The sequence below is a fragment of the Olea europaea genome, chromosome 1 (genome assembly GCF_002742605.1).
Source record: "Olea europaea var. sylvestris chromosome 1, O_europaea_v1, whole genome shotgun sequence".
Lineage (NCBI taxonomy): Eukaryota > Viridiplantae > Streptophyta > Magnoliopsida > Lamiales > Oleaceae > Olea > Olea europaea.
The window spans coordinates 678,463-701,162 of NC_036237.1; the positions used below are offsets into that span (position 1 = coordinate 678,463).

At 36.5% G+C, this 22,700-nt stretch overlaps 1 protein-coding gene across 3 annotated transcripts in view; it reads right to left on the reverse strand.

Annotated features, from left to right (window-relative positions):
• LOC111404723 overlaps positions 1 to 21,659 on the reverse strand; it is a 22,424-nt gene extending 765 nt beyond the window's left edge. The window contains exons 1-22 of one of the 3 annotated variants that reach the window (XM_023033512.1): positions 21,368 to 21,654; positions 20,398 to 20,782; positions 19,921 to 20,037; positions 19,742 to 19,824; positions 19,335 to 19,481; positions 19,079 to 19,227; positions 18,868 to 18,998; positions 18,619 to 18,741; positions 18,446 to 18,519; positions 17,677 to 18,267; positions 17,437 to 17,548; positions 17,165 to 17,302; positions 16,254 to 16,583; positions 15,248 to 15,500; positions 13,807 to 15,149; positions 13,046 to 13,445; positions 12,009 to 12,913; positions 11,825 to 11,890; positions 11,622 to 11,747; positions 1,967 to 2,211; positions 671 to 1,893; positions 436 to 599 (exon numbers count right to left, since the gene is read on the reverse strand). In XM_023033512.1, coding sequence (XP_022889280.1) covers positions 592 to 599; positions 671 to 1,893; positions 1,967 to 2,211; positions 11,622 to 11,747; positions 11,825 to 11,890; positions 12,009 to 12,913; positions 13,046 to 13,445; positions 13,807 to 15,149; positions 15,248 to 15,500; positions 16,254 to 16,583; positions 17,165 to 17,302; positions 17,437 to 17,548; positions 17,677 to 18,267; positions 18,446 to 18,519; positions 18,619 to 18,741; positions 18,868 to 18,998; positions 19,079 to 19,227; positions 19,335 to 19,481; positions 19,742 to 19,824; positions 19,921 to 20,037; positions 20,398 to 20,782; positions 21,368 to 21,498 — 7,080 coding nt within the window. In that variant the 5' untranslated portion in view covers positions 21,499 to 21,654 and the 3' untranslated portion in view covers positions 436 to 591. Of the gene's footprint in view, positions 1 to 393; positions 600 to 670; positions 1,894 to 1,966; positions 2,212 to 11,621; positions 11,748 to 11,824; positions 11,891 to 12,008; positions 12,914 to 13,045; positions 13,446 to 13,806; positions 15,150 to 15,247; positions 15,501 to 16,253; positions 16,584 to 17,164; positions 17,303 to 17,436; positions 17,549 to 17,676; positions 18,268 to 18,445; positions 18,520 to 18,618; positions 18,742 to 18,867; positions 18,999 to 19,078; positions 19,228 to 19,334; positions 19,482 to 19,741; positions 19,825 to 19,920; positions 20,038 to 20,397; positions 20,783 to 21,367 lie in introns of those variants that run through there. The other 2 variants (XM_023033551.1, XM_023033583.1) reach the window with 2 other exon arrangements.
• Positions 21,660 to 22,700: the final 1,041 nt, after the last annotated feature.

Below are 22,700 nucleotides of genomic sequence, written 5' to 3' on the forward strand. Positions count from 1 at the left end.
CCCCCCAAAAAAAAAAAAAAAAAATTATATGCATATTGCTTACAAGTCAATGTTTTTAGTGAAATATGCTCGGCTCTGCAAATTCTAGAAAGTAAGCAGCAGTAAATATACAAGATGAAACCTAGAATTTGTAATTTTTATGTTATATATGATTACTAACTCGTGAAACAAAATCTCTAGGCCAGCCAATGGCAGCATTTATCTTCAGTGTGAATGAGGGACCCCGATTTACCATTATCTTATTTTTAAGTAAGAAGAGTTGCATGAAGTACTCTCATCCTAGTGTCAAAATGAGTAACTTATTTCTTACTTCGACAAATAAACCTAATTACATAGAAAACTTTTTAAGCTTAGCCAAATAATCTCTTTCTATCAAGTTTCAGAGTGATTAACTTTAGAAACAGCTCCAGGCCATACAGAAGTGGCAGCTTTTACCTCCTTGCTATGCAAAATTTTGGAAAACCAATAGTTATTCCGCAAAGGATGATTTGATGCATTCAGATCTCCTTTTATCATATCACAAAGTATAGGGTTATTATGCTTCCTCCATTGCATTGGGAACTCAAAAAATACTCCCTTTCTGCCATCAAATTAACGATCTGAAAACAATGAGAATGCTGTTAGGCTGGAAATCAATTCAAAAGTGAACTGAATACAAGGGAGACTTTACCTTTTCTAGGCTTTGGTCGTCTAACTTGATCATCTCCACTGCTTGTTGAAAGAGTCCTTTTCGCAGACGAAGACTTCCATGAAGATTCTGGCTTCTTCATAGGTATAAGAGCAGATGACAGAAGAGCATCAACGGCTTCACGCTGTTGTTTCCTTTTCATAATTGAATTTTTGGGTACCTCCACTTCATTAGAAGCTCCATCGCCAACTTCATCCTTCTGCTTATGGCTTCTTGCAGAAGACGATGTTCCCATTTCCATTTTCTGCCCGCTCTCATCATGCTTAACCAGTTTTGAACCTCTATCATCAGTGGCTATACGTTTCAAATGTTTATGACTTAAACTCCCCTTTCCAGAATTACTAAAATCACTTCTCATATTGCCATTATTTTCTCCCTTACCCACGTCAGATTTTCCCATATTATTTTGATGTTCATTAGTCGGGTTGGACCAACTTTCTTTACTGTTTACCTGATGCCCCTTTACTGCAGGCTTCACACCATTTGTAGTTTTGTCCTTGCTATATTCAATTTCTACAGTTGCAACATCCTTTATTAACTGAACATTACTTCCATCCCTGGCTCTTCTTTTATTATCCTTAGTAGCATCCTTTGCTGGTGGAAAAGCATGATCGCTTTCACCTGTTGTAGTGACACTTTGTGTTCCGATGCCGATTTTTCTTTTCCACTCAGAAGTATGCTTCCTAATCTTTTTTTGTGTCTCTCCATGTTCATTTGCTGCTTCAACTATTCCAACATTCCTCGACAGACTTGATTGGTTGGCTGAATTACCTGAAGCTGGTCTATTTTCTGAAGCAAACTTGAACATGGAACTATATGGCCTTGTTCCTGATATAATCAAATTTCTCTGTTTTGCATCTTCAACAAGAGATGCCCAGGTCCGGTTCGTCTGTAATGTTCTTGAATTACCCAAAATCCATAAAGAAAGCTTGGCCCTAGTCAAGGACACATTCATCCGTCTAACATCAGCAACAAATCCAAGATTGCTAGAGTTAATCCTGGGCTCTTCAGCTCCAGCTGCTCTAACTGTTGAAAGCAGCAGGATATCAACTTCCCGACCTTGAAAGCCATCGACTGTATTAAATTCCATTTCAGCAGTAATAGCAGACCCAAATGCACCAGAAAAGCGTGTACGTAGAAGTGATAGTTGAGACTTGTAAGGAGTTATGATGCCGATTCTTCCACCAAAAAATTCAGAGGGGTACCTATGAAAGACAACAAAAATAATAAATAAAGAATCTTAAATGAAAAAATCACCAAATGAGAAAGAAGAGGTACCTCTTCCTGAAAAATTTCAATACTTCAACTGCAGCAGCAGCCTCACACTCATTGTATAGGGACAATGTAGCTGAGTTTTTACCATGTTGCTCCTGACCGTCAATAATATCAAAGAATACATAGGGCCCTAGGGCCCTAGTCTCGTGAAAGGATGCAGCTTTGCTAGACATCTGATCGCCATTTAGCAACTTGCCGTCGTAGAAATGAAAAGAAGGAAAGCGACATATTTCCGGATGCATCCTATACTGTCCATTCCATAAAAATACTGAATGAATATTTTCTAAACATTGACAGTGACAGAGAGAGAGAGAGAGAGAAACAATAGCAACATAACAAGTTTCAGGTCCGATCGTGTCTCAAACTTGCAAGAGTTCATGACTGATAAATCAAGCATTGTAAGACGTGACTAGTTTTTCGAGTTCAGTACATCCTAAATTTGTAGGTTACTATAATTCAGAATCCTAAAAAATAACGGTTGTGCTACATGTACATAATGGTTTACATATATATGATATGGTGAGATATGATTGGGTCAGAATTTCTTAGGGCAGGTTACTATGATTCGGAATCCTAAAAAATAACGGTTGTGTTACATGTACATAATGGTTTACATATATATGATGTGGTGAGACATGATTGGGTTAGAATTTCTTAGGAAAAAAAATCTCAATTCTCTTTTTGACACATCATCTATATGTAAACAAATGAGTAATTTCATTATGTACAAGAAGCATTATTCAAAAAATAATGTGTGTATTTTCATTTTCATCGAGACAGTCAAATTTTCTCCCAATATTAATGTAATGCATGCTTCCAATATTGACCTATGTAGAAAACGTCATGGTATGGAAAGAATATTAGGGATAAAATTGTGATCAATTAGAGATTTTATATTTTAGGATAATTGGTTAATTATTTTATTTCCTTACCAGGCAGGTTATTTTTCCTTTTTCCTTCAAACTAGTGTACTATAAATTGATTGTATTGCTGCTGGAATTAATATCAATACACACAAAATATTTACTCCAATAACCTAGCTAACTAATGGCGGAATTCCCCGCCACCAATCAGGAATCTACAAAGTCTGAAACTTCTCAATTCGAAGCATAATCCAATTCCTCATTCTGCGCCAATAGAGTCAAAAACTGCTTCCAACTCACAGTGGAGAAACTGACTGGAAGGAATTTTCGAGAGTGGGCTCAACCCATAATATTAGTGATCAATGGAAAGGGAAAATTAAGATACTTGACCAGCAATACAAAGAGTCCAACCAATGCGAAACTCCTATAGAGATGGAATTCTGAAAATTCTATGGTAACGGCATGGCTCATGAATACTATAAAACCGTCCATTGGAAAAACGTATATCTTCCTCCCCCACCGCAAAATATGTCTGAGAGGCTATGAAAGAAACATACTTTGACTCCGAAGATTCTTTGCACATCTTCGAAGTAAAGATACAACTATGCAGATGAAGCAAGGCACAAGGGATGTTACAGACTATTACATGGAGATGGCCTCTCTTTGGCAGGAATTGGATCTTAGAAATGAAGAAGAATGGCAGTGCCCAGAAGACATAGCTCTGTACAAACAAAGCGGGAGAACAAGAGAGTATACGAGTTCCTTGCGAGTCTGAATCAGGAACTCGACGACATCAGAGGCCAGATATTGGGCCAGCGACCACTGCCTCCCACTCGTGAAGTGTTCTCTGAGGTCAACGTGAAGAGGCGCATCAGCAGGTGACGATGGAGAGCTCCAGAGATGCGTCTGCCTTAGTGGCAAGTGGATCTCACAAATTAAGAATTAACGGGCCAAGAAACGGAAAACCACAACTTGGATTTTTTAAAACAAATGGGCCTGCTCGGACTGGACCCTATTAAATTAGGCCTATTGGATTTGGATTAGATAATAACACTTCTGGTGAATTTGGGCCAGCTGGATTTAGAGGAGGAAATTTAGGCCGATCATCAAAAGGAAGTATCAATGGATCCAACTCGAAATTGCAGGAAGATATACTATCATCATAACAATTATTAGTTAAGTGCAGCAAAAGCTCTGCCGTTAAGCAAATTCCTGAGCAGGGAACCGATGGCAAGCGCTTGATCCTAGTGCGAACACTGTCATAGGCCGGGACATAAAGAAGACACATGTTGGAAAATTCATGGAAAACCCATTGATTGGAAAGCAAAGAAATATACTAAGAGCCGAGGGTATCAAGCCGAAACAAGAAGTAATCAAACTGCTAGTGGTGCTTTCAATTTGAAACAACTAGAGCAACTTTACCAAATGTTTTGAAGCCTTCAACCACCTGGTCAATAGTCCCCTAAAAGTCCTTCTAGCCCTCCTGTTCACAAAGGTAACTTTCTTAGAGCCTTAAGCACCTCACGATCTAAGACCGCCAAGATTATTGATTCCAGTGCATCCGATCACACAATAAACTCTTATCACTTATTCTCTTCCTACAATGCCTACGCAGGAAACATTAAAGTAAAAATTGCAAATGACTCACTCTCATCTGTTGCACAAAATGGGAGTATTCGTATCTCTAAATCCACACTACTGAATCTGTACTTCACATCCCAAATTTGTCCAACAATTTGTTATCTATCAGCCAGTTGACCAAAAATTATAATTGCTATTCTAATTTCTTTCCGTCTTACTATACCATTCAGGACCTTTCATCGAGGAAGACAACTGGCAATGCTAAAGAGTTTGATGAACTATACTACTTTGAGAAAGCTGATATGAGAAACCATGTCATCTTTTAGGCAACAATTCACATCTGTCTCTAGGGACAATAAACTTTTGTTATGGCACAATAGATTGGGACACCCCTAGCCTAAAATAATTGAAACATGTATTACCTTCCATTTTCATTAATAAAAATACCATTGAGGTTCAATGCGAAAGTTGTGAGTTTGCAAAACATAAGCGTACATCCTTTCTGGCTTCCACGTACAAGCCATCTAAACATTTCGTCGCAATTCACAATGATTTATGGGGTCCTTCCTGCTACTCTAACTGCACCCGAACGAAATGGTTTGTCACATTTATGGACGACGACACTCGAGTATGTTGGGTTTACCTCCTAAATGAAAAAACATATGTCCACTCTGTATTCATAAATTTCCATTCTATGATTCAAACCCAATTTCAAAGTCACTCCAAATTCTGCGAGCTGACAATGGCATGGAATACTTCAATACTACACTACAAGACTATCTAAAAAAACATAGGATAGTTGACCAAAACTCATGTGTGAACTCTACCCAACAGAATGGTATTGTTGAACGAAAAAAATAGACACATACTCGAAGTTGCCCATGCTTTAATATTCACTAAAAATATGCCAAAGATATTTTGGGGACGCCATTCTAACTTCTGCATATCTCATCAATCGAACGCCCATCCGAACTCTCTCCTTCGACTCACCCATACAAAGACTCCAACAACACTTCTCTGCTTCCCACCTCAATTCAAATCCCCCTCTCAAAGTATTTCAAAATACCGCTTTTGTACATATCCACTCACACCTTCAAAATAAACTTGAACCACATACAATCAAGTGTGTGTTTCTTGGATACTCACCTACACAAAAAGGCTACAAATGCCATGACCTGTTCAACAAAAAATTCTATATCAACCTCGACGTAACCTTCTTCGAAAACATACCTTACTACAAAAAACCTATCTTTAGGGCGAAAATATAAGTGAAGATCGGTTCTCAAATCGAGAATTCTTAGACGTTGACATTTCCCCATCTGAATTAATACATACAAAACCTGTCAATCTAACTTCTAATGTGCCATATACAGGAGGGAACATGAATTCGAAGGGAGATGATGGAAAACAGAATGACAGAGACTGGTTTACTGAAAAAAAAAAAGCCAAAATAAAATTATAAAGAAACACTTACACCTGAGATACCAAGAGAATCGAAAACAGTGATAGGACAAAAGGACAACCCATTCAATGAATCTCCGGATCTAGATCTACCCATTGCTATCAGAAAACAAACTCGGTCATATACTCTCAATCCTATCTCAAAATCCACATCTTATAATGCTCTATCTACAAAGTTCCGTACTTTCATCACTAATATTTATGAAAAAAGAAATTCTGCGGAATATTTAGGAGGCCTTGGAATCACCTAAATGGAAAGCAATAGTAATGGAGAAAATGCATGTGTTTGGAGAAAAATAGAACTTGGGAAGTGGTAAACCTACCGAAAGGAAAGAAACATGTAGGCTGCAAATGAGTCTTTAATATAAGACAATAGAAAGCTACAAAGCACATCTAGTGGCCAAAGGATACACTCAAACCTATGGCATCGACTACACTGAAACATTCGTGCTTGTGGCAAAACTCAATAAAGTTCGAGTTCTCATTGTCATTAGCAGTAAATCTAGACTGACCGCTCCAACAACTAGTTATTAAGAATGCTTTACTTAATCGAGAATTAGAAGAAAAAGTTTATATGACACCACCGACTTCAACAACGAAAATGAGGAAAATCAAGTGTGTAAACTGAAGAAACCTCTATATAGTTTCAAACAGTCACCTAGAGCTTGGTTCGATAGATTTACAAGAGTACTAAAAAAATTAAGAACCAACAAAGGCAATCAAATCACACCATGTTCTTCCAACAATCCAGAGATGGGACAAAGACTATTCTAATTGTATAAGTAGATTACATTGGGCTCTAGGGTTGCACAGTTGCCTATGACATATCTTGAGCTCCCACTAGGAGCAAGGTTCAAAAGTAAACACATCTAGGACAGTATAGTAGAAAGGGTGGAGAGGAGATTAGCGGGTTGGAAGCGTATATACCTCTCAAAGGGAGGTCACCTTACTCTTATCAAGTCTACTCTCTCGAATCTCCCCACTTATTTCTTGTCTTTGTTTCCCATTCCTGTTACAGTGCTAAAAGACTAGAGAGGATCCAAAGAGAGTTCCTTCGGAGAGGGTTAGGAGAGGAGAGAATTTCATTTGGTCAATTGGGGGGCAGTTTATTCTCCCACAAGGGTTGGGGGACTCGGATTGATGAGCCTTGTATTGTTTAATAATGCCTTGTTGGGTAAGCAGTTATAGCGATTTGGGGTGGAGAGGGAGAGTTTCTGGAGAGATTATAGAAGAGAAATATGGTATTTTGGAGGGTGGATGGTGTTCAGTTGAGAGTCATGGTACCTACGGGGTGAGTTTATGGCGGTATATTCGATGAGAGTAGAGTGACTTTGGAAATAGAGTAACTTTTGGTGTGGGGAATGGCAATACTATTAGCTTTTGGGATGATTGTTGGTGTACTAATCAACCGCTAAGGGAGAGATTTCCTTCTTTGTATCGTATTGCCGTGATGCCATCTGCTATGGTGAATAATGTATTAGATACACATAACGGGAACATCAGCTGGAACATTGTTTTTGGGAGGGGATTACAAGATTGGGAAGTGGATGATTGTAACATTCCGAAATTTTTTTAAAAAATAAATAAATTATTTATTCTATATATTATATTATTTTGAAAGTGAGGGATTAAGGTGAAATAAATATTAATATATTATATATTTGGGGTCAAATAATTGGATTTTGATAAAGTAATGATATGTATATCAATATTATACTTGTTGGATAGCTAGTATTTAATTATGAATTTTATGCTCAAAAAAAGAAAAAGAAAAAAAAGGGTTGATTCGGATAAGCCTTCTTCAAGATATTACAGTTTGAATAAATCACAAAAAAAAAAAAAAAAAAAAACCTAGTTTTTAACTTAATTACTTTATTTGGAGTGCTTTCTTCCTAAAGTACTATATGACAACAATTCAATTTTACCTCTTGCACGTAATTTAGACACTTTGCAGAGAGAGAGAAATTTCAAGATTGATTGTGATTGATGGAGAGAGAAAATGACTTTATCTTATTTTAAAGATTTAATTGCCTTGATTCTAGATTTTGACAGGATACCGGACACACATGAGTTTGTTTAGGTAGAGATAAATTGATTTCTTCTAAGTTGATAAAGGTAAATCTGAGATTTAGTTAGTTAATTGCTGATGATAACAAGGTTGGCAGGCACGATAAATTAGATTGGTTATGATGAAATTTTAATTGTTTGATTCGGATAAATTTAATGGTTAATAATAATAAAATAATAATGGAACAAGATTTGGTATACTGATATTAGGCTCATTTCGAAGATCGTAATTAATTAGAAGTCTATGACTCGAGAAAAGTTATTTTGGATAAGAACGCATTAAGTTATACCCAATTGAAAGAAAACAAGATAAATAGAATTTTATATCGTTATAATCCTATTCTTTTCTTCTTTCTGGAAACGGGTAAGGTTTATATTAAATTATTAATCTTTTTTTTTTTTGTTTACTATTAACCCTTAATATGATTAGGCTAAACTTTGATGATTCAATCTAATTCTACTAATTAAACTCAACCTTATCCCGACTCATGGTACATGTTTTCTAGAATAACTCAACCACTTTTTATTACTATAAATATTAGGCAAGGATCTCATATATTACCACACCAAATGTATTCACACGTGAAAGAGAAAAGAAAGAAAAAGAGTGAGAGAAAGGGGAGGGGAAGAGAGAGGGAGAGAGAGAGAGAGTAGCTTTGGAAATATCAAATATTTTAATCACATACTTTCAAGGCAGAGGAAAGCTTTTCAACGTATTTCAGATTTTTTTTAAAACGAGGTAAGATACATTTATGTGCAAAGTGTTTTAATTTTCTTTATGCTCTTATATACAATTAATATGCATGGATTACTACTGGACCTTCGAGTTCTAGAAAGAGATGATATTTCTACGGGAATTTAAGAGGACCTGATATGGGTGTGTCGTTTGGTCACCGATATACTCCATAAGAGAAGAGCGGTATCAAGTGTATAATTTATTTGTTATGTAATGGTGTATGAAAATTGCATGTATCTTACTGAGTGTTTTAAAATACTCTTACATTAATTTTACAGGTTAATTCGGGTTGATTGGAACAGTGGCAAATTGGTGATGCGGGTTGCCAAGTGGATAAAGAAAAAGAAATAAGTTTGTCATATTTAAAATTTATCGGTCAGTTTAATTTATTCAAAATGTGATATTTGAATTTGCTGAGAGTTTATGTTTATATTTAGATACGATTATCATATTTTCAAATTTAGATTTATAAATATTGCAGTTATTTAATTATTAAAGAATCTTTTTATATAGTTCCGCATTTAAAATAAAGAAAAGTTAGTTTTTGGTAACGTTCCGGTGTTTATAGAAAAAATTGGGGCGTTACAATGATTGTGCGTTGCTATTGACATTTTTGTATGAAGTGCATATCAGAGTAGAAGAGTAACCGCATCAGCTGGACGCTGGCAAAGGATGACATTTTCTCAGTTAGCACTTATTTTAGATCCTTATTGGGATCTGTGGAGAATTCATTCCTTTGGAAGATGATTTGAAAGTGTAAACTACCTCCAAGGGTAGCATTTTTACTATGGACGGTAGTGAAGAGACAAGTGTTAACGGCGGATAATCTTCAATTAAGGGGGTTTTATTTTACAAATTGGTGTCATATGTGCAGAAAGGATGGAGAAACGATTGAACATTTGTTTCTCCATTGTGATGGCGCTCGTTTGCTATGGAATGATATTCTGACTTCTCAATATATAGATTGGGTGGTGTCAAGGCGTATGCAAGATATGTTGTACAATTAGGACTCGATATGGTTTTATTATTTTTATCGTATCAGAGGTTATGTTCTTTTTTGCTGAAGGCATGGAGGAGAAAGTTTCGTGACAAGGACAGTAAACTTGTTTGGGACATTATTCCAGGTTGCATTGTTTGATGTGTGTGGAGAGAGAAACGGGCGCTGTTTTGATGATCAGATAAAGATTTCAGAGCAATTTAGAGAATTATTTTATTTGACATTGTATAATTGGTTTAATGCTGCAGCTTCTAGTCACATAGATGGGCTGCCCGATTTCATGACGTTTATTTCTTGTTTAAGTGTATAATACACTTCTTGTGTATTACCTTCTGATTAATACAATATTTTATTACTTACTAAAAAAAAAAATTGTATAAGTAGATGATATAATCCTAACCGGGAATAACATAACTGAAATAGAAAGATCCAAAAGGTGTTTAGTCGTTGAATTTGAGATGGAAGACCTAGGACAAGTGCTATACTTTTTAGGGATGGAGATTGCAAGATGAAAGAAGGGTGTTAGTATTTCCCAAAGAAAATACATTCTCGACTTCTTAATCGAAATCGGTATGCTAGGATGCAAACCAAACGACACACCTATAGAAACAGGAAAATGTCAAAAAACACAAGGAACTCAATGAAAACATACGGATATCAAAGACTAGTAGGGAAGTTAATCTCTCACATACTAGATCAGACTTAGCTTTCGTAGTTAGCATGGTAAGCAAGCATATGCATTTTCCCAAAGAGGCTCACTTGGAAGCACTATATAAAATCCTCAGATATTTAAAAAACAACTCTGGGAAATGACTATTCTTTGAAAAAAAAAATGAGTGGAGATATTCAATGACGCAGACTGGGCTGGATCAACAAAAGATAAAAGGTCTACTTCAGGTTACTATACCTTCATATAGAGAAATTTGGTAACTTGGAGAGGCAAGAAACAGAATGTAGTGGCACGAAGTCGCGCAGAAGCTAAATTTAGAGCAGTTGCATAAAGAATATGTGAAGGATTATCGATAAAGAAACTTCTGAAAGAACGAAAAGTTGGAATGGAATTGACAATCAAACTCTACTGTGACAACAAAGCAATGATCAACATTTCTCTCAATCCAATGCAACATGATAGACCCAAACATATAGAAGTAGACGACACTTTATCAAGGAAAAGGTGGATGAAGGAATTATTTGTATAACATGTTCTGACAAAAGAACAAACAGCAGAAATCTTCACAAAAGGATTATCCAAACAAATCTTCAACGACTTCAACTACAAGTTGAACTTAGTCAACATCTGTAGTCCAACTTGAGGGGGAGCGTAGAAAACGTCACAGTATGGAAAGAATATCAGGGATGAAATTGTGATAAATTAGAGACTTTCTATTTTAGGATAATTGGTCAATTATTTTATTTCCTTACTAGGCAGATTATTTTTCCTTTTTCCTTCAAACTAATGTGTTATAAATTGATTGTATTACTGCTGGAATTAATATCAATACACAAAAATTTACTCCAATATTTTCTTCAACCTCTCTCCAACTGAACCTCACTGTTTGTCTTGAGACATTGTCACCGTCATTTGCCGCTGCGAACAGGCCACTGACCAACCACCAGCCTCTGTTTTTTATTTTAATTTCTTGGATTCCAAAGCACAATTTATTTTTTGTTATTTTAAAATCAGATGAACTGATGACTATTATAAACTAGAATGACTTGAAATTATCTGCATATATTTCTATCTTCATCTGAACCTCAACAGAAAAGGTTATCAAGTGGAGATAAACTACAGATTAAGCCTTATTCCCGCTTATACACAATAAAGTTGGCAAAGAACAATTTATTTTTTTATCTTTTTTTTTTTTTTTTTTGACAATTTGTTCAATTTTGCTACTTCCAATTGGAAGCAAGGACTAACTTTTTGGGTCAAGAATGTCTGGGAATTTGAAATACCTGGTGGGTCAGCATGATGATAGGATGGTTAGCCTGTTGCAGCCGTTCAAACATGCTACATTGAAACATATATTTGCTAACAACATTAGAGAGAACCGTGGCAGGTAGCTGCTTTGGATCACCAACCTTCAAAGACAAATATCCAGATCAATTATACTCATTGCTCATCATTCAACAAAATAAGTGCTTGTGGAAACCATTACCATGATGCATTTTGTTCCTTTCGATTTTAGAAGCTGAAGAGGAATCAGAGTGGCTGGTTCCAGGGCCTACGTTGGAAAAAATATAAGGTTAAAAGGAAGACGAGAAAGATATACCAGGGTTGAAGATCCAAATTTTGTGAAACAACAGAAACAGGGGAAAAAGAAGGAAATATGAAATTATTACTTGAGCAGCTTCATCAATCACAACAGCATCAAACAGAGAGTTCTCAGAAGGACTAGTGAACTTATGGTTTAATATAGATTCTGAACACACTCCATACAGATCTCCACCACAGCCACTTAGGGTAGTAACTACAATTTCAGCTTCCTTCAAGATAGTCTTTCGGAATTTATTTTTGAGAGCTTTGATTTCTTCACTGGCTTTCTTCTCCTTAGCCTGAGCAACGGAAATATCTGTATAGATTTTTTTCTTCTTGTCATATAATGCTCTTAGCCTTGCTCCTAATTCTGCATCAGACAGTTCCATGATATCCTCCCCTTCCAACAGATTGCTTGAATTTGAATTTACCTCTTCTACGTTAGCTCGCTTGGCTTCATAGTATCTGATGCGGTCAACTAACTGCTCCAGCTTAAAACGAAGAACTGTCAAAGAGTCTCCATCAATATCATTCTTTTCATCATTTGCATTCCTTCTTTCCTCTGCCAGACAGTTATCAACAAGCGTGTCAATAAAGAAGGGTAGAGAATTCGGATGAACTGTCTTTTCATTACCAACCCTCACAAGATATGGCTTGAACATCATTCCATCGCGGCCATAAAGACCTTTACTGGTTATTCTTGCGACTAGCTCATCAACTGCAGCATTAGATTGTGCACAAATAAGAATCCGACCTCTAGTGCAGCTTCCCGTGGATTTGTTGTTCTTTTCTAAATCGTCATTATGTTGTCTAGCCAAGGCTGCATCTTGCCAGGCTCTTGCAATTGCGGCAGATTGACTCATCCTTTGCTTAGTGCTAGAGACATTGCTACACTTTAAATAGTCACTTGGTAACCTCTTACTGTCTTTCATTTGAAAGAAAGCAAGCAAACCACTGGCAATGGCTACAATTGTTCGGGTCTTTCCAGTTCCTGATGGAATGAGGTTCAGACAATAGGTAAGCAGTGCAAGTGCTAATTGACATGCATACAAGTCAAGGATCCAGGAAAGAGAAAAAATGGAGAAGAAAGAAAAAGAAAAGAATGCAAATAAATATAACATACCTGGAGGACCCTGTATAAGAGACAACTCAAAATCCTTCTTAGAGTCAAAAGGTCCAATAGCAGTATTAATAGCTTGCAGCTGACTGTCGTTATATGAAGACTTAAGGACTTGCTGCAAAGGTTGAGAAAGCCTAATAATATTTTCCTTTCTAATTTCACGATGACCAGAAAAATAATTGACAGGGTTCAAGACAATAGGGAGCAAAGGAATTTCTCTTATTGATGACAATGCCTGGAATTCCCTAAGTTGAGATGCAATGCTCATAACACGATATAAAAGCCACTTGCTTCGGTCTGTAAGAAGCTTTCTAGCTCGATTAAGACGAGAACATCCTTGCAGATATACCCTGATGACTAAGATATTTAATCTTCTTTTATTATCCTTCTCCCGACGCTCCACCTAAGCATAAGCACACATCATCAGCAATATGCAATCAAAACATGTTAATTGGTCAACTTAAGAATTCATCCATATATAAGCTTCAAGGACATATTAAAAAGACGGTTAGATTATAAATTAAATATTGCCAACTCGTTAAAACACAGAAAGTTTTATTAGCTCCTCAAGGGACAACAAAACAAGTTGCAGTGTGTGAATCCTTAAGTTTAACTTTGAAAACTTTGAGTTATTTTTTTATGCCCATGAATCAGGGAAACAACTATTTGATACCTTGATTCCTCTCAGTGAAATAGATAATTAAGGATGTAAAATCTACTCAAGAAACCAGGTATTTGTGCATATAGAAAATTTACAGATGTACCTTCCCAACAGTGTGAACATCATGGAAAGAACTTTTTAGTGGCTGTCTTGTAAGCAAAATGAGATCGCTTTCGAAGCAGATTTTGGACACATTGGACTTGTTCTCATCGTAGACCACACGAACAAAGTGAAAATTATCAACTTTCTCAACTGATAGCACTGATATACTTCCACAACACATTTCTTCTACTGAAGCCATCTCCTGAAAGGAACTCCGCAACTGTGCTTTGAATTCTTCTAGTACCAATGGTCGGAAAATTTCTACATATTCATCAGGCGACTGGAAACAAACGGGGACCTCCTTTAGTTTGCTAGCATTTTTATCAACTTCGTCGTTTCCAGATTCTAATCCCACGGCCACAAAAAAATCCAACTCTAGAATGGGTCTAAACCAGTCATCCAGACTTGGAGGTTTGAATCTTCTCACTCTGCCATCCAGCCGGCAAGACCCCGATCTGTTTTCAACAGGTAAGTTGAGTTGAATAACTTGTCGTTTGGGACCAGAAGTGCTAGGTCTTGTTACTGGTGCCTGTTGACTCCTCAACGGTTTGAAAAGAGAAAACTCCCATGGATCCTCCTCGGTATCCCATACCACCTCTTTTATAACTAAATCACTAGATTTTGTAACCTTGTTCATGCCTTGCTGATCCTTACTTTTAGAAGTTATACTTCTGTCAGACAAGGCCCTGATATTGGGATACTTTTGAGGTATAGAGGAATCAAGTCTTTTTGAATTAATAGTTTCATCAGATATTTTCCTTGCGTTATAGTTATTATGCGAAGGGAACAAATCATTTATGTCATCTTTCTTAGTTACTTGTTTTCTCATACTATCTGACTGCTTTGTTTTACTAGGAGACTCAGGTATCTGTTTGTCTTCCGGCGTATATGTGCCCATTTTATGGGTAATAAGATCATTACAATCAGGAGAACCTGGCCTATAAGTCTCGGGCTGACTACTTAACCCACTGGTAGAGTGCATTTCATGCAGGTCAGCCTTAAGAGCTCTTCCAGCAGAACTTGCACCAACAGATTTATCACCAAACATACTCTGACTTGACCTGACAAGAGAGTGAACCCCCTTTTTGAAAGTAATGTTAGGTTCGTCCTCATCATCAGAACGAACTACCAGATGATCTTTCTCCATATTGATCAATGGTTCAGAGTCCACAATGTGCATTTTTGTTGCCTCGGAAAACAATTTTTCAGAATCTTCTGTTAGTGAGTTATCAAAAGGTGAAGATTTTGACTTGATACCAGTTTTGTTGAATGCAGAACCTTTGTCCAGTAACAAACCAGAAAGGGTTGCTATTTGCTTATTCACTTCACCAATAAAAAGGTTTTCTGCAGTCCAAATACGCAATCAAAATATAATAGAGTCACCAATGGCATTTAATCATTTATACGAAAATCAAGAAATGAAAGATAAAGAAAAAACTCACCGTCTGAAATAAGTTTCTCAATATCAGTGATTGCTGAAGCAGCTTTATTACGACAGGATGCTTTAATTAGACCAAGCAAAGAGGCCAATGTCTGTTTCCAATATCTAACAACAGTGTCACTTGATGACTTTCCCCAATCTGATAAATCATGAAGCCACTCTATGGCATCTATATTTTCCAACATTATGCCAGAACTTCTAGAAAGCCTTTCAAAAACAAGAGGAGTGACCTCGAGCAGACGGATGCACGTCATCTGGGGAAAAAAATAAGAGTGAAATTAAATGTGTCCCAAGTCCGAATGCAGCAGAAATATGATCAAGAAGCCTAAATTGCATTAGTGAATTCAGATTCTAGTAATTTTGTCAATGTGTCAATGATGAGGATATAATTATGCTATCAGCTACATTCTCAGGTCATGAGAGAGATTCCTAATAATGGGAAGAAAACATATTGGACGAGCAGGCAATTTCACTTGCGACAGTAACTGAACCAAATTGATTACTCTAAAGATAAAACTCCAACAGTTAAGAAGAGACCCACCCTAAGAGGTGGGGAGGAAACTTTCTGATCAAACCAAACAGCAAGTAATTTATTTTATTTTCTTATAGATAGATGCCAAGAGAAAAGATGCACCCCTCTTATTGTCTGATTAAATACGTTGAAGATGATTTTTTGTACTTATTTTTTGTACTTTTCCCGTTCGGTTCTTGCTTTCTTTTCATGCCAAAATACAGCTTTCTCCACAGATTTATAGCCTGTTCAAAAGTTCTATATTTGACCACTTTGGTGCCCTTACCAATCTAATTATATTGATTTTCCGTTGAAAGAAAGAAATTATATCAAAGTTGTGAATGTTGCTCTGCATCTTCTGGTGGACACTAGATTTCATGAATATGCAAAGTTGCAAACACCCACTACAGTGAAGAAGTTCGATTGTAAGAAAAAATTAAAACAAATAACATAAAAAGCTGAGAAATACATAACTCATAGTCAGATGGAGATAAACCTGAGATACTTTGGAATCTATGAATGTCTTGCCTTTCGCCAAGCACTTCTGAATTGAAGGCCATGCAATTTCAGCTAGTAAGCAGCTAAATGTATCCCATGAAGTAGAACTGACAGTTGATGAATGTCCATGAACATTTGTGGGTGAAGAATCAAATACAGGTTGCTTCAAAAATCCACCCTGGGAAGAAAACTTTGCAACATCAGAGGCCTCTGACAACTTTTGTGACCCGGTCTCGATACATAGATTCCCTTCTTTGAGCAATTTGCACAGAACAAAGAAGAAATGATGTAAAGTCGGAAAGTTCAACAGAACAGAGTCCAACTGAACCTGAGAACAGCAGAAGGAAAAAAAAAAACACCATATGGAAGATTAGAAACAAGTGGGAGGTGGGCACAATTTACTCAAAAATGTCTCGAAAACTAGTTATATTGATAGAGGGTTGCAGCAAAAAGATGGGGGGAGAGAGTATGCAAAGAACTGGATTTGGTGCTTGGCCAAAAAGGCACCAGGCAGCTGCTCCAACAACAAGTTTAAGTATTGTCACGGCATAGCTGACTCCCCTACCCATGTGACACGGCAAGATTGCTAACAGTTGGTTTATGGCCAAATTATCGTGAAGTGCACTGACAGTATCTCATTTGCTGGTATAGTTGCAAGCTTCCTACCCAAATTACATCATGTGTTATCTTATATTTGAGCTTGCCAGCCCATGTGTTGGGGAGACAGCCCAGGGGGGCTGTGGGACCTTGGTCCGGACAGTCCTCCAGGGCAGCCCCCCCAGTAACTATTAAGATACAGGTGATCTAAGGCCAGTGACCTTTGTTATTAAAATGTTGCCAACAATTAATAGACTTCCTTCAATCATTTACATTACATACAAAATGCTCTCTCTTTTCTATTAAGCTTACCAATCTCAAAGCATGCCGAACTCCCGTAAAGATGGCTGGCCATGAAGATCGAGAAGAGCAAAGAAATTGCAGACAATGAGTTACGCCATGCATGCCCGAAACTTGTTCAAGGATAAGCTTAGCCACTCGTCTTGTGTTCTACACCAATAAGATAAATTTGGAATCCAAGTTTTAGGTCAAGCAATCGCGAAAATTTGAAGCAGATCAAAATACATACATAACAAGCACGCACACAGGCAGATACAAAAAATTACTCAATGCAAGTCAATTACATCATTAGGATCCACAAGCAAGAGAAAAATACTATCACTCATCATTGGTTCCCAGGTCCACTGCTTTGTAAGCTCGCCTTGCTCCATTCTGACAGTATAATGAGCAGCTAATCTGCAATACACAGTCCAATAATGACCAAGGCTGCCAATTTCTTTACCGCATGGATAGATATCAGCCTCGCCTTATCATAGTCAACAGCAAAAACAATAGTGAAGCATTTTGGTAATTAGGCGACTGACCTCTTGAATGCCCTAACTAAAGGCAAGCACATTGATGAAGATTTGACGGAATTTCTAGATTCTGCTCCATCTCCACCATCATCGGCACCAGATGGAACCTTCCACCCACAAAGAGAAGACATTTCCGAAGCAAAGGATGACAACCAATTCCTAACAGGAAGAGCCATTTCTTCCCTATTTTCTGGTTCTACCATTGAGAAACGGGATAGTGCCCAAAATACAGACTTCGAAAAGGATACAGGAAGGGCCAAGGGATCAATTTCAACCAGTACATCAAACCATAATTTTGGTATGCACATCCACTCCCCATATACCTGTGAGGTCATTTTTTTCTGCAGACTGAATTCTTTCCAACAACTAACATCATTGTCTTCAATATCAAGAACAAATAAAGGCTCTTCATCATCATCTTCTATACCAAAACTAGTAGGCCCACTTGGCGTATTACATGAACGCAATTGACCACTCAGAACCATGGATATCAAGGCAGAAGCATCAGAGACAATAATAGTCTGGATAAGATCTAATGCAGGTTGTCGAAGAGAACTGTGAAGCACCGAATCCTTCAAAGAAGACACGAGAGAAGGGCCCCTGTGAAATAAATAGAGGAGAGAGAAACAATTAAAGAAAATGTTAATAGTTCATCAGGCGAATCCCCACCAACCGAATATACATTCAGATATAAGTCAGTAGACCACATTTGCAAACTGTACACAAATTGTCCACATATAAAATAACCTTTACGGACAAAGTCTCCACAGTTACCTACCACATGTGTGCGCATTCAGAAGGGGGACAAGGGGGGTCCATCTTGTAACCTCGGAGAACAATGAGAAGAGCTATCTGCATAAACAAGTGAATGGACAAAACTCGAGATTAACATTGCAAGTTGCCATCAAATACAAAATTTTGCTTTGACATTGTAGAGGGTGAAACAACAACCTGGCAAGCCTTTTTTCTCATCAGCATGCTGAAATTACTGCTTACAGTCACTTGATGGAGGAGAAAATAAAGAAAATGTCTCCTTTGCTTTTCATGCTCGCCATCTTGCAAAGCTTCAAGCGACTGGAAGCATGAGATAACAAAGTAGTGAACAATAAAGCATTGTACTATGTTCTTCTCAAAGAAATAAAAGAAATATAATAAGGAAAGAAAAAATACTCAAATAAAAATGCAGTATAACAAACATGCCTGCAAAAAAGGTGAGAAAAGATCAAAAATTTCTTTATGGCTCTTCTCATTTCGAGTATGGAAACACTGACCCAGAAGCGTATTTCGCATAACGCTAGGAGACAACGTCGCCCTCAACCATAATTTACATCCTGTGTACAAAAACATATCTTAGAAGATTGGACAAATAGAGCTGCCAAAGAGAGAAAGAAGTGCACCATTAGAAATATACCAAGCTTTTCAAAAAGTAATCTCAAGCAGTTAACTGCATGAGAAAACTCAAGTGAATCATCACTGATATGGTTGAGTACAATACTGAGGAAAATGGGATGACGATCTAAAATCCCTTCTTCAAATGCTGGAGGCTCTAAAAACCCAAGACTTCAAAATAAATAAATAAATAAAATAAGATAAGATATCTATTAGCATAAAAAAATTATAAGAATGCCAAATCCTAATATTAAATATTGCAACCAACTGCTTCCTACAATGCTTTCATTCCAAGCCATACAGCGATTCGATCCAGTTGAACCCTAGGCCTTGATGTCTCTTTGGATGATTGCGTGCTTTCTGACTCTAAAATGCAAATGCATTTCTTCAGTAAATGCTGCAATGGATTCAGATCTGTAGATCTCCTACATAAAGCAGAAGATAGATATTGAGCATAACAAAAAATCTGCAAGGCATTCAGTTCAACAGAATATCAGTCGATTTGTTTTTATAGCATTGAAGTGTTCGCGTAGTTAACGAATCTTTGAATAGTCAGGCATACCAGAAGTTACATCATAGAGTGTTCAAAATTATCTATGCTATCCTAGAAACAATTGGAGTCATTACAAGTGGATATTGCAACTGATTCAACTCCTATACTGAGCTTCCATGGGAAAAGAAATACCTCAATTTACCCATATGTCCTGCCAGGCGAAAACCAATAGATCGAGTTCTTCTGCTTTTAAGAAATAGTAGCACGTAAACTCCCTGACAGTACAACGAAAAGGAAAAGAAAGGGTTCAGTAAAAATGATTAGAAAAATACCAAAAAGTGACAAAGGTACTAATCGCAAGGAGGACTTACCGGATACTGCTGATTTCCAGCTAACTTCAATTCATGAAAGTTGTCAATTGCTTCAATAAATATTTGAAACTCAGTCACCAAGTATTGATCATCCAATAAGATGGGAAGGGACAAAACCTGTTACCCATATGAATATGATCAGGAGAAATAAAAAAGAAGCAGATAAAGAACCAATAAACATAAGAATTTCCCGTGTTATTTGAACTCCTCTGAATATGGGATAGTTCTCTGATGTTGGTGGAGACTGAACGTGATATCCATCTCGAAACTAAACTATATCCACATAAAACTTGATGATGTAGCCTCTTATGATCATTTGTATAGCAGAAACATATATCAAGCACCACAGGTTATATGAAAGAGTTAATACTCATACAAAGAGATGTGGACCAACTCAACAGTTGAACATATAGATTACGCGAGTCATTATTTTAATACCAAAAAGAAAACACGGCCTAAAGATTGCAATCTAAATACCTCAAACACGACACTAGCGACTTCACCATAATGGCTGGCAGGGTCATACTCTCCCCTTGCTATTCTTGCGTTGAGATCTTGAAGTTGTTGACTAATTCGTTCTTCATCAAGAGTGTGCAGCACATCAAGAAGGGGGCCAATAGAACTCAACTCATATTCAGTACCATACATCTCTTGGGCTTGATGGTGCTGATGAATACATTGAACACAGCTTCGCATTTCTTCGGAAATTCTATTCCATAGAAGCTTAAGAGGAGAATCAGCTCGTTCATCTTTAAAATAATTGTAGAATGTTTCTAGAAGAGGTCCCATCAGATCCCAATAACCACACCAGATGTGATTTTCTTTCGGCAAATAGATTAAGAAGTTGAATGCATCTGAAAACCTGAATATAAAGCAATAACAGGCTAGTTTATCGCACGAACTCGAAAGAAGATTGTGTCCGATCATTAATAGTTTCCTTCCAGTGAGCAAAAAGATTAAATGCAGCTTGAGTAAGACCATCCAAAACACGGAGCTGGTATGTCATCAATCACATCGCAAAGTAAAACACATGTTCAAAAGTTATAAGTAGCAAGTTTGTCATTGGACAAGATATCATTCATTTGCTAGAATGACCGAGGCTCTAATTACTTCATGTAGGTTCACCTCAATGTCCTGAAGTTTTGTCCAGACCATTAGTTATTGGAAAATAAGATGATGAAATAAAAAAGCAAAACTGATTGTGTACTTCATATTCATCTTGATTATTCAATTATCTTGAAAAACTTCAGGATCCGTTTATAAAGCAACACCGATGAATAAGCAGCAAAGAAATGTGAATGTAAATAGTAATTCTTTTGTTCTGCTCATTTATTATAAAAATATTAATTTCAAAAGAGAATTCCATTTTCATTTTTCTTCAGACTAGCAGTGAAGTTCAAGAACAATAGTTTACTCCCACAAAAAAGAAGACAGAAAAGGAGGGAACCATTCTTCTTTGAGTTGGCGAAAACGACGACGTTTGACCGGATGACCAGATAATGCGTCGTCATCGTCCTCTTCTTCAATCGCCGTCCATCTCTCCAATAGCTCTCTTCTGCTCACCGCCTTCTTCGCCATTTTCGCGCCGTTGCGCGGGAAATCGGTGGATTTGTATTGATTATTGATCCAAGATGACTGTAAAATTAGGGATTGCAGAGTACTTGTACCGCCAAAGAACTGCGAAACCAAATCACACGCTCACGTATTGGTAATAAAACAATGTCGAAAAGCATATGGCGAGTTCTGGCGCGTGATTATCATTACTACAGATTTTGCTTTCGCTAAATTAATTTCGTAATTTCATTGAGAGGTGTAACTATTCTAAATTATATTTATAATTTTTTAGGAAAACTTACAAAATTCTTATATAGCCCATGTTTGTCCTCTATTTTTTTCAAAAACTCATTTTTAATCACACATTTTTCCATAAATAATGTTATATATAAATCAAAATTTTTTCATTATTTTTTACAACACATTTTTCATAAAATTAATATTTTAAAACTCATTTTCTCGCAAATTTCCATTAAAATGGAACCAAACATGATATGAATGTTAACCTTGAATTTGTTTGAGCCTCGTTCTAATAGTAATTTATTTATTTATTTTTTTTTTTGAAAATGAGTAATTAAAAAATAAAAAATATTTTTTGAAATTTTATATTTAACATTATTAGTCTTCAATAATATATTGAAATAGTAACGAGAAAATGAATATGAGAACTTAGGGTCCGTTTGATAGCATTAAATTCCATAAAAAATGTCACGTTCGAGGAATTCGTTTTCTACTGTAGCTATTCCATCTAAAATGAAAATAGAGTTCGAATTTCAAAGTACAACACTTATAGCATGTTTTTAGCCAATTGAGTAGAAATTGAATCCCTATAATTTTTGGTGATTTTTCTTTTCTAACTTACATGAAATTAGTTTGCTTTTTCCACATTTGTAATCAAACAAACCATTAGTTAAATTTTACAGTGAGTGGGTATCTTAATTAAAATCCTTATTCGAGTTAAAAAACTTAGAAAATGTGAATGTAATAAATCCTTAGAACTTAACATATATAGAATAATACCATGTTTAAAGAAAATACATTTAATAAAATTATAAAACGTAATGGCTTCCAGTGACCAAAATTTTGAAGAATGAAATAGTTCAAAAATTTTACGTAAAAACGTTGTGCAAACATCCGTGCTGGGATTCGCTCTTTCTAATTAGGTTCACGATATTTTTACCCAAGTGATTATTTGTAGGCTAAATATATTCCTGCCCAACTAACTA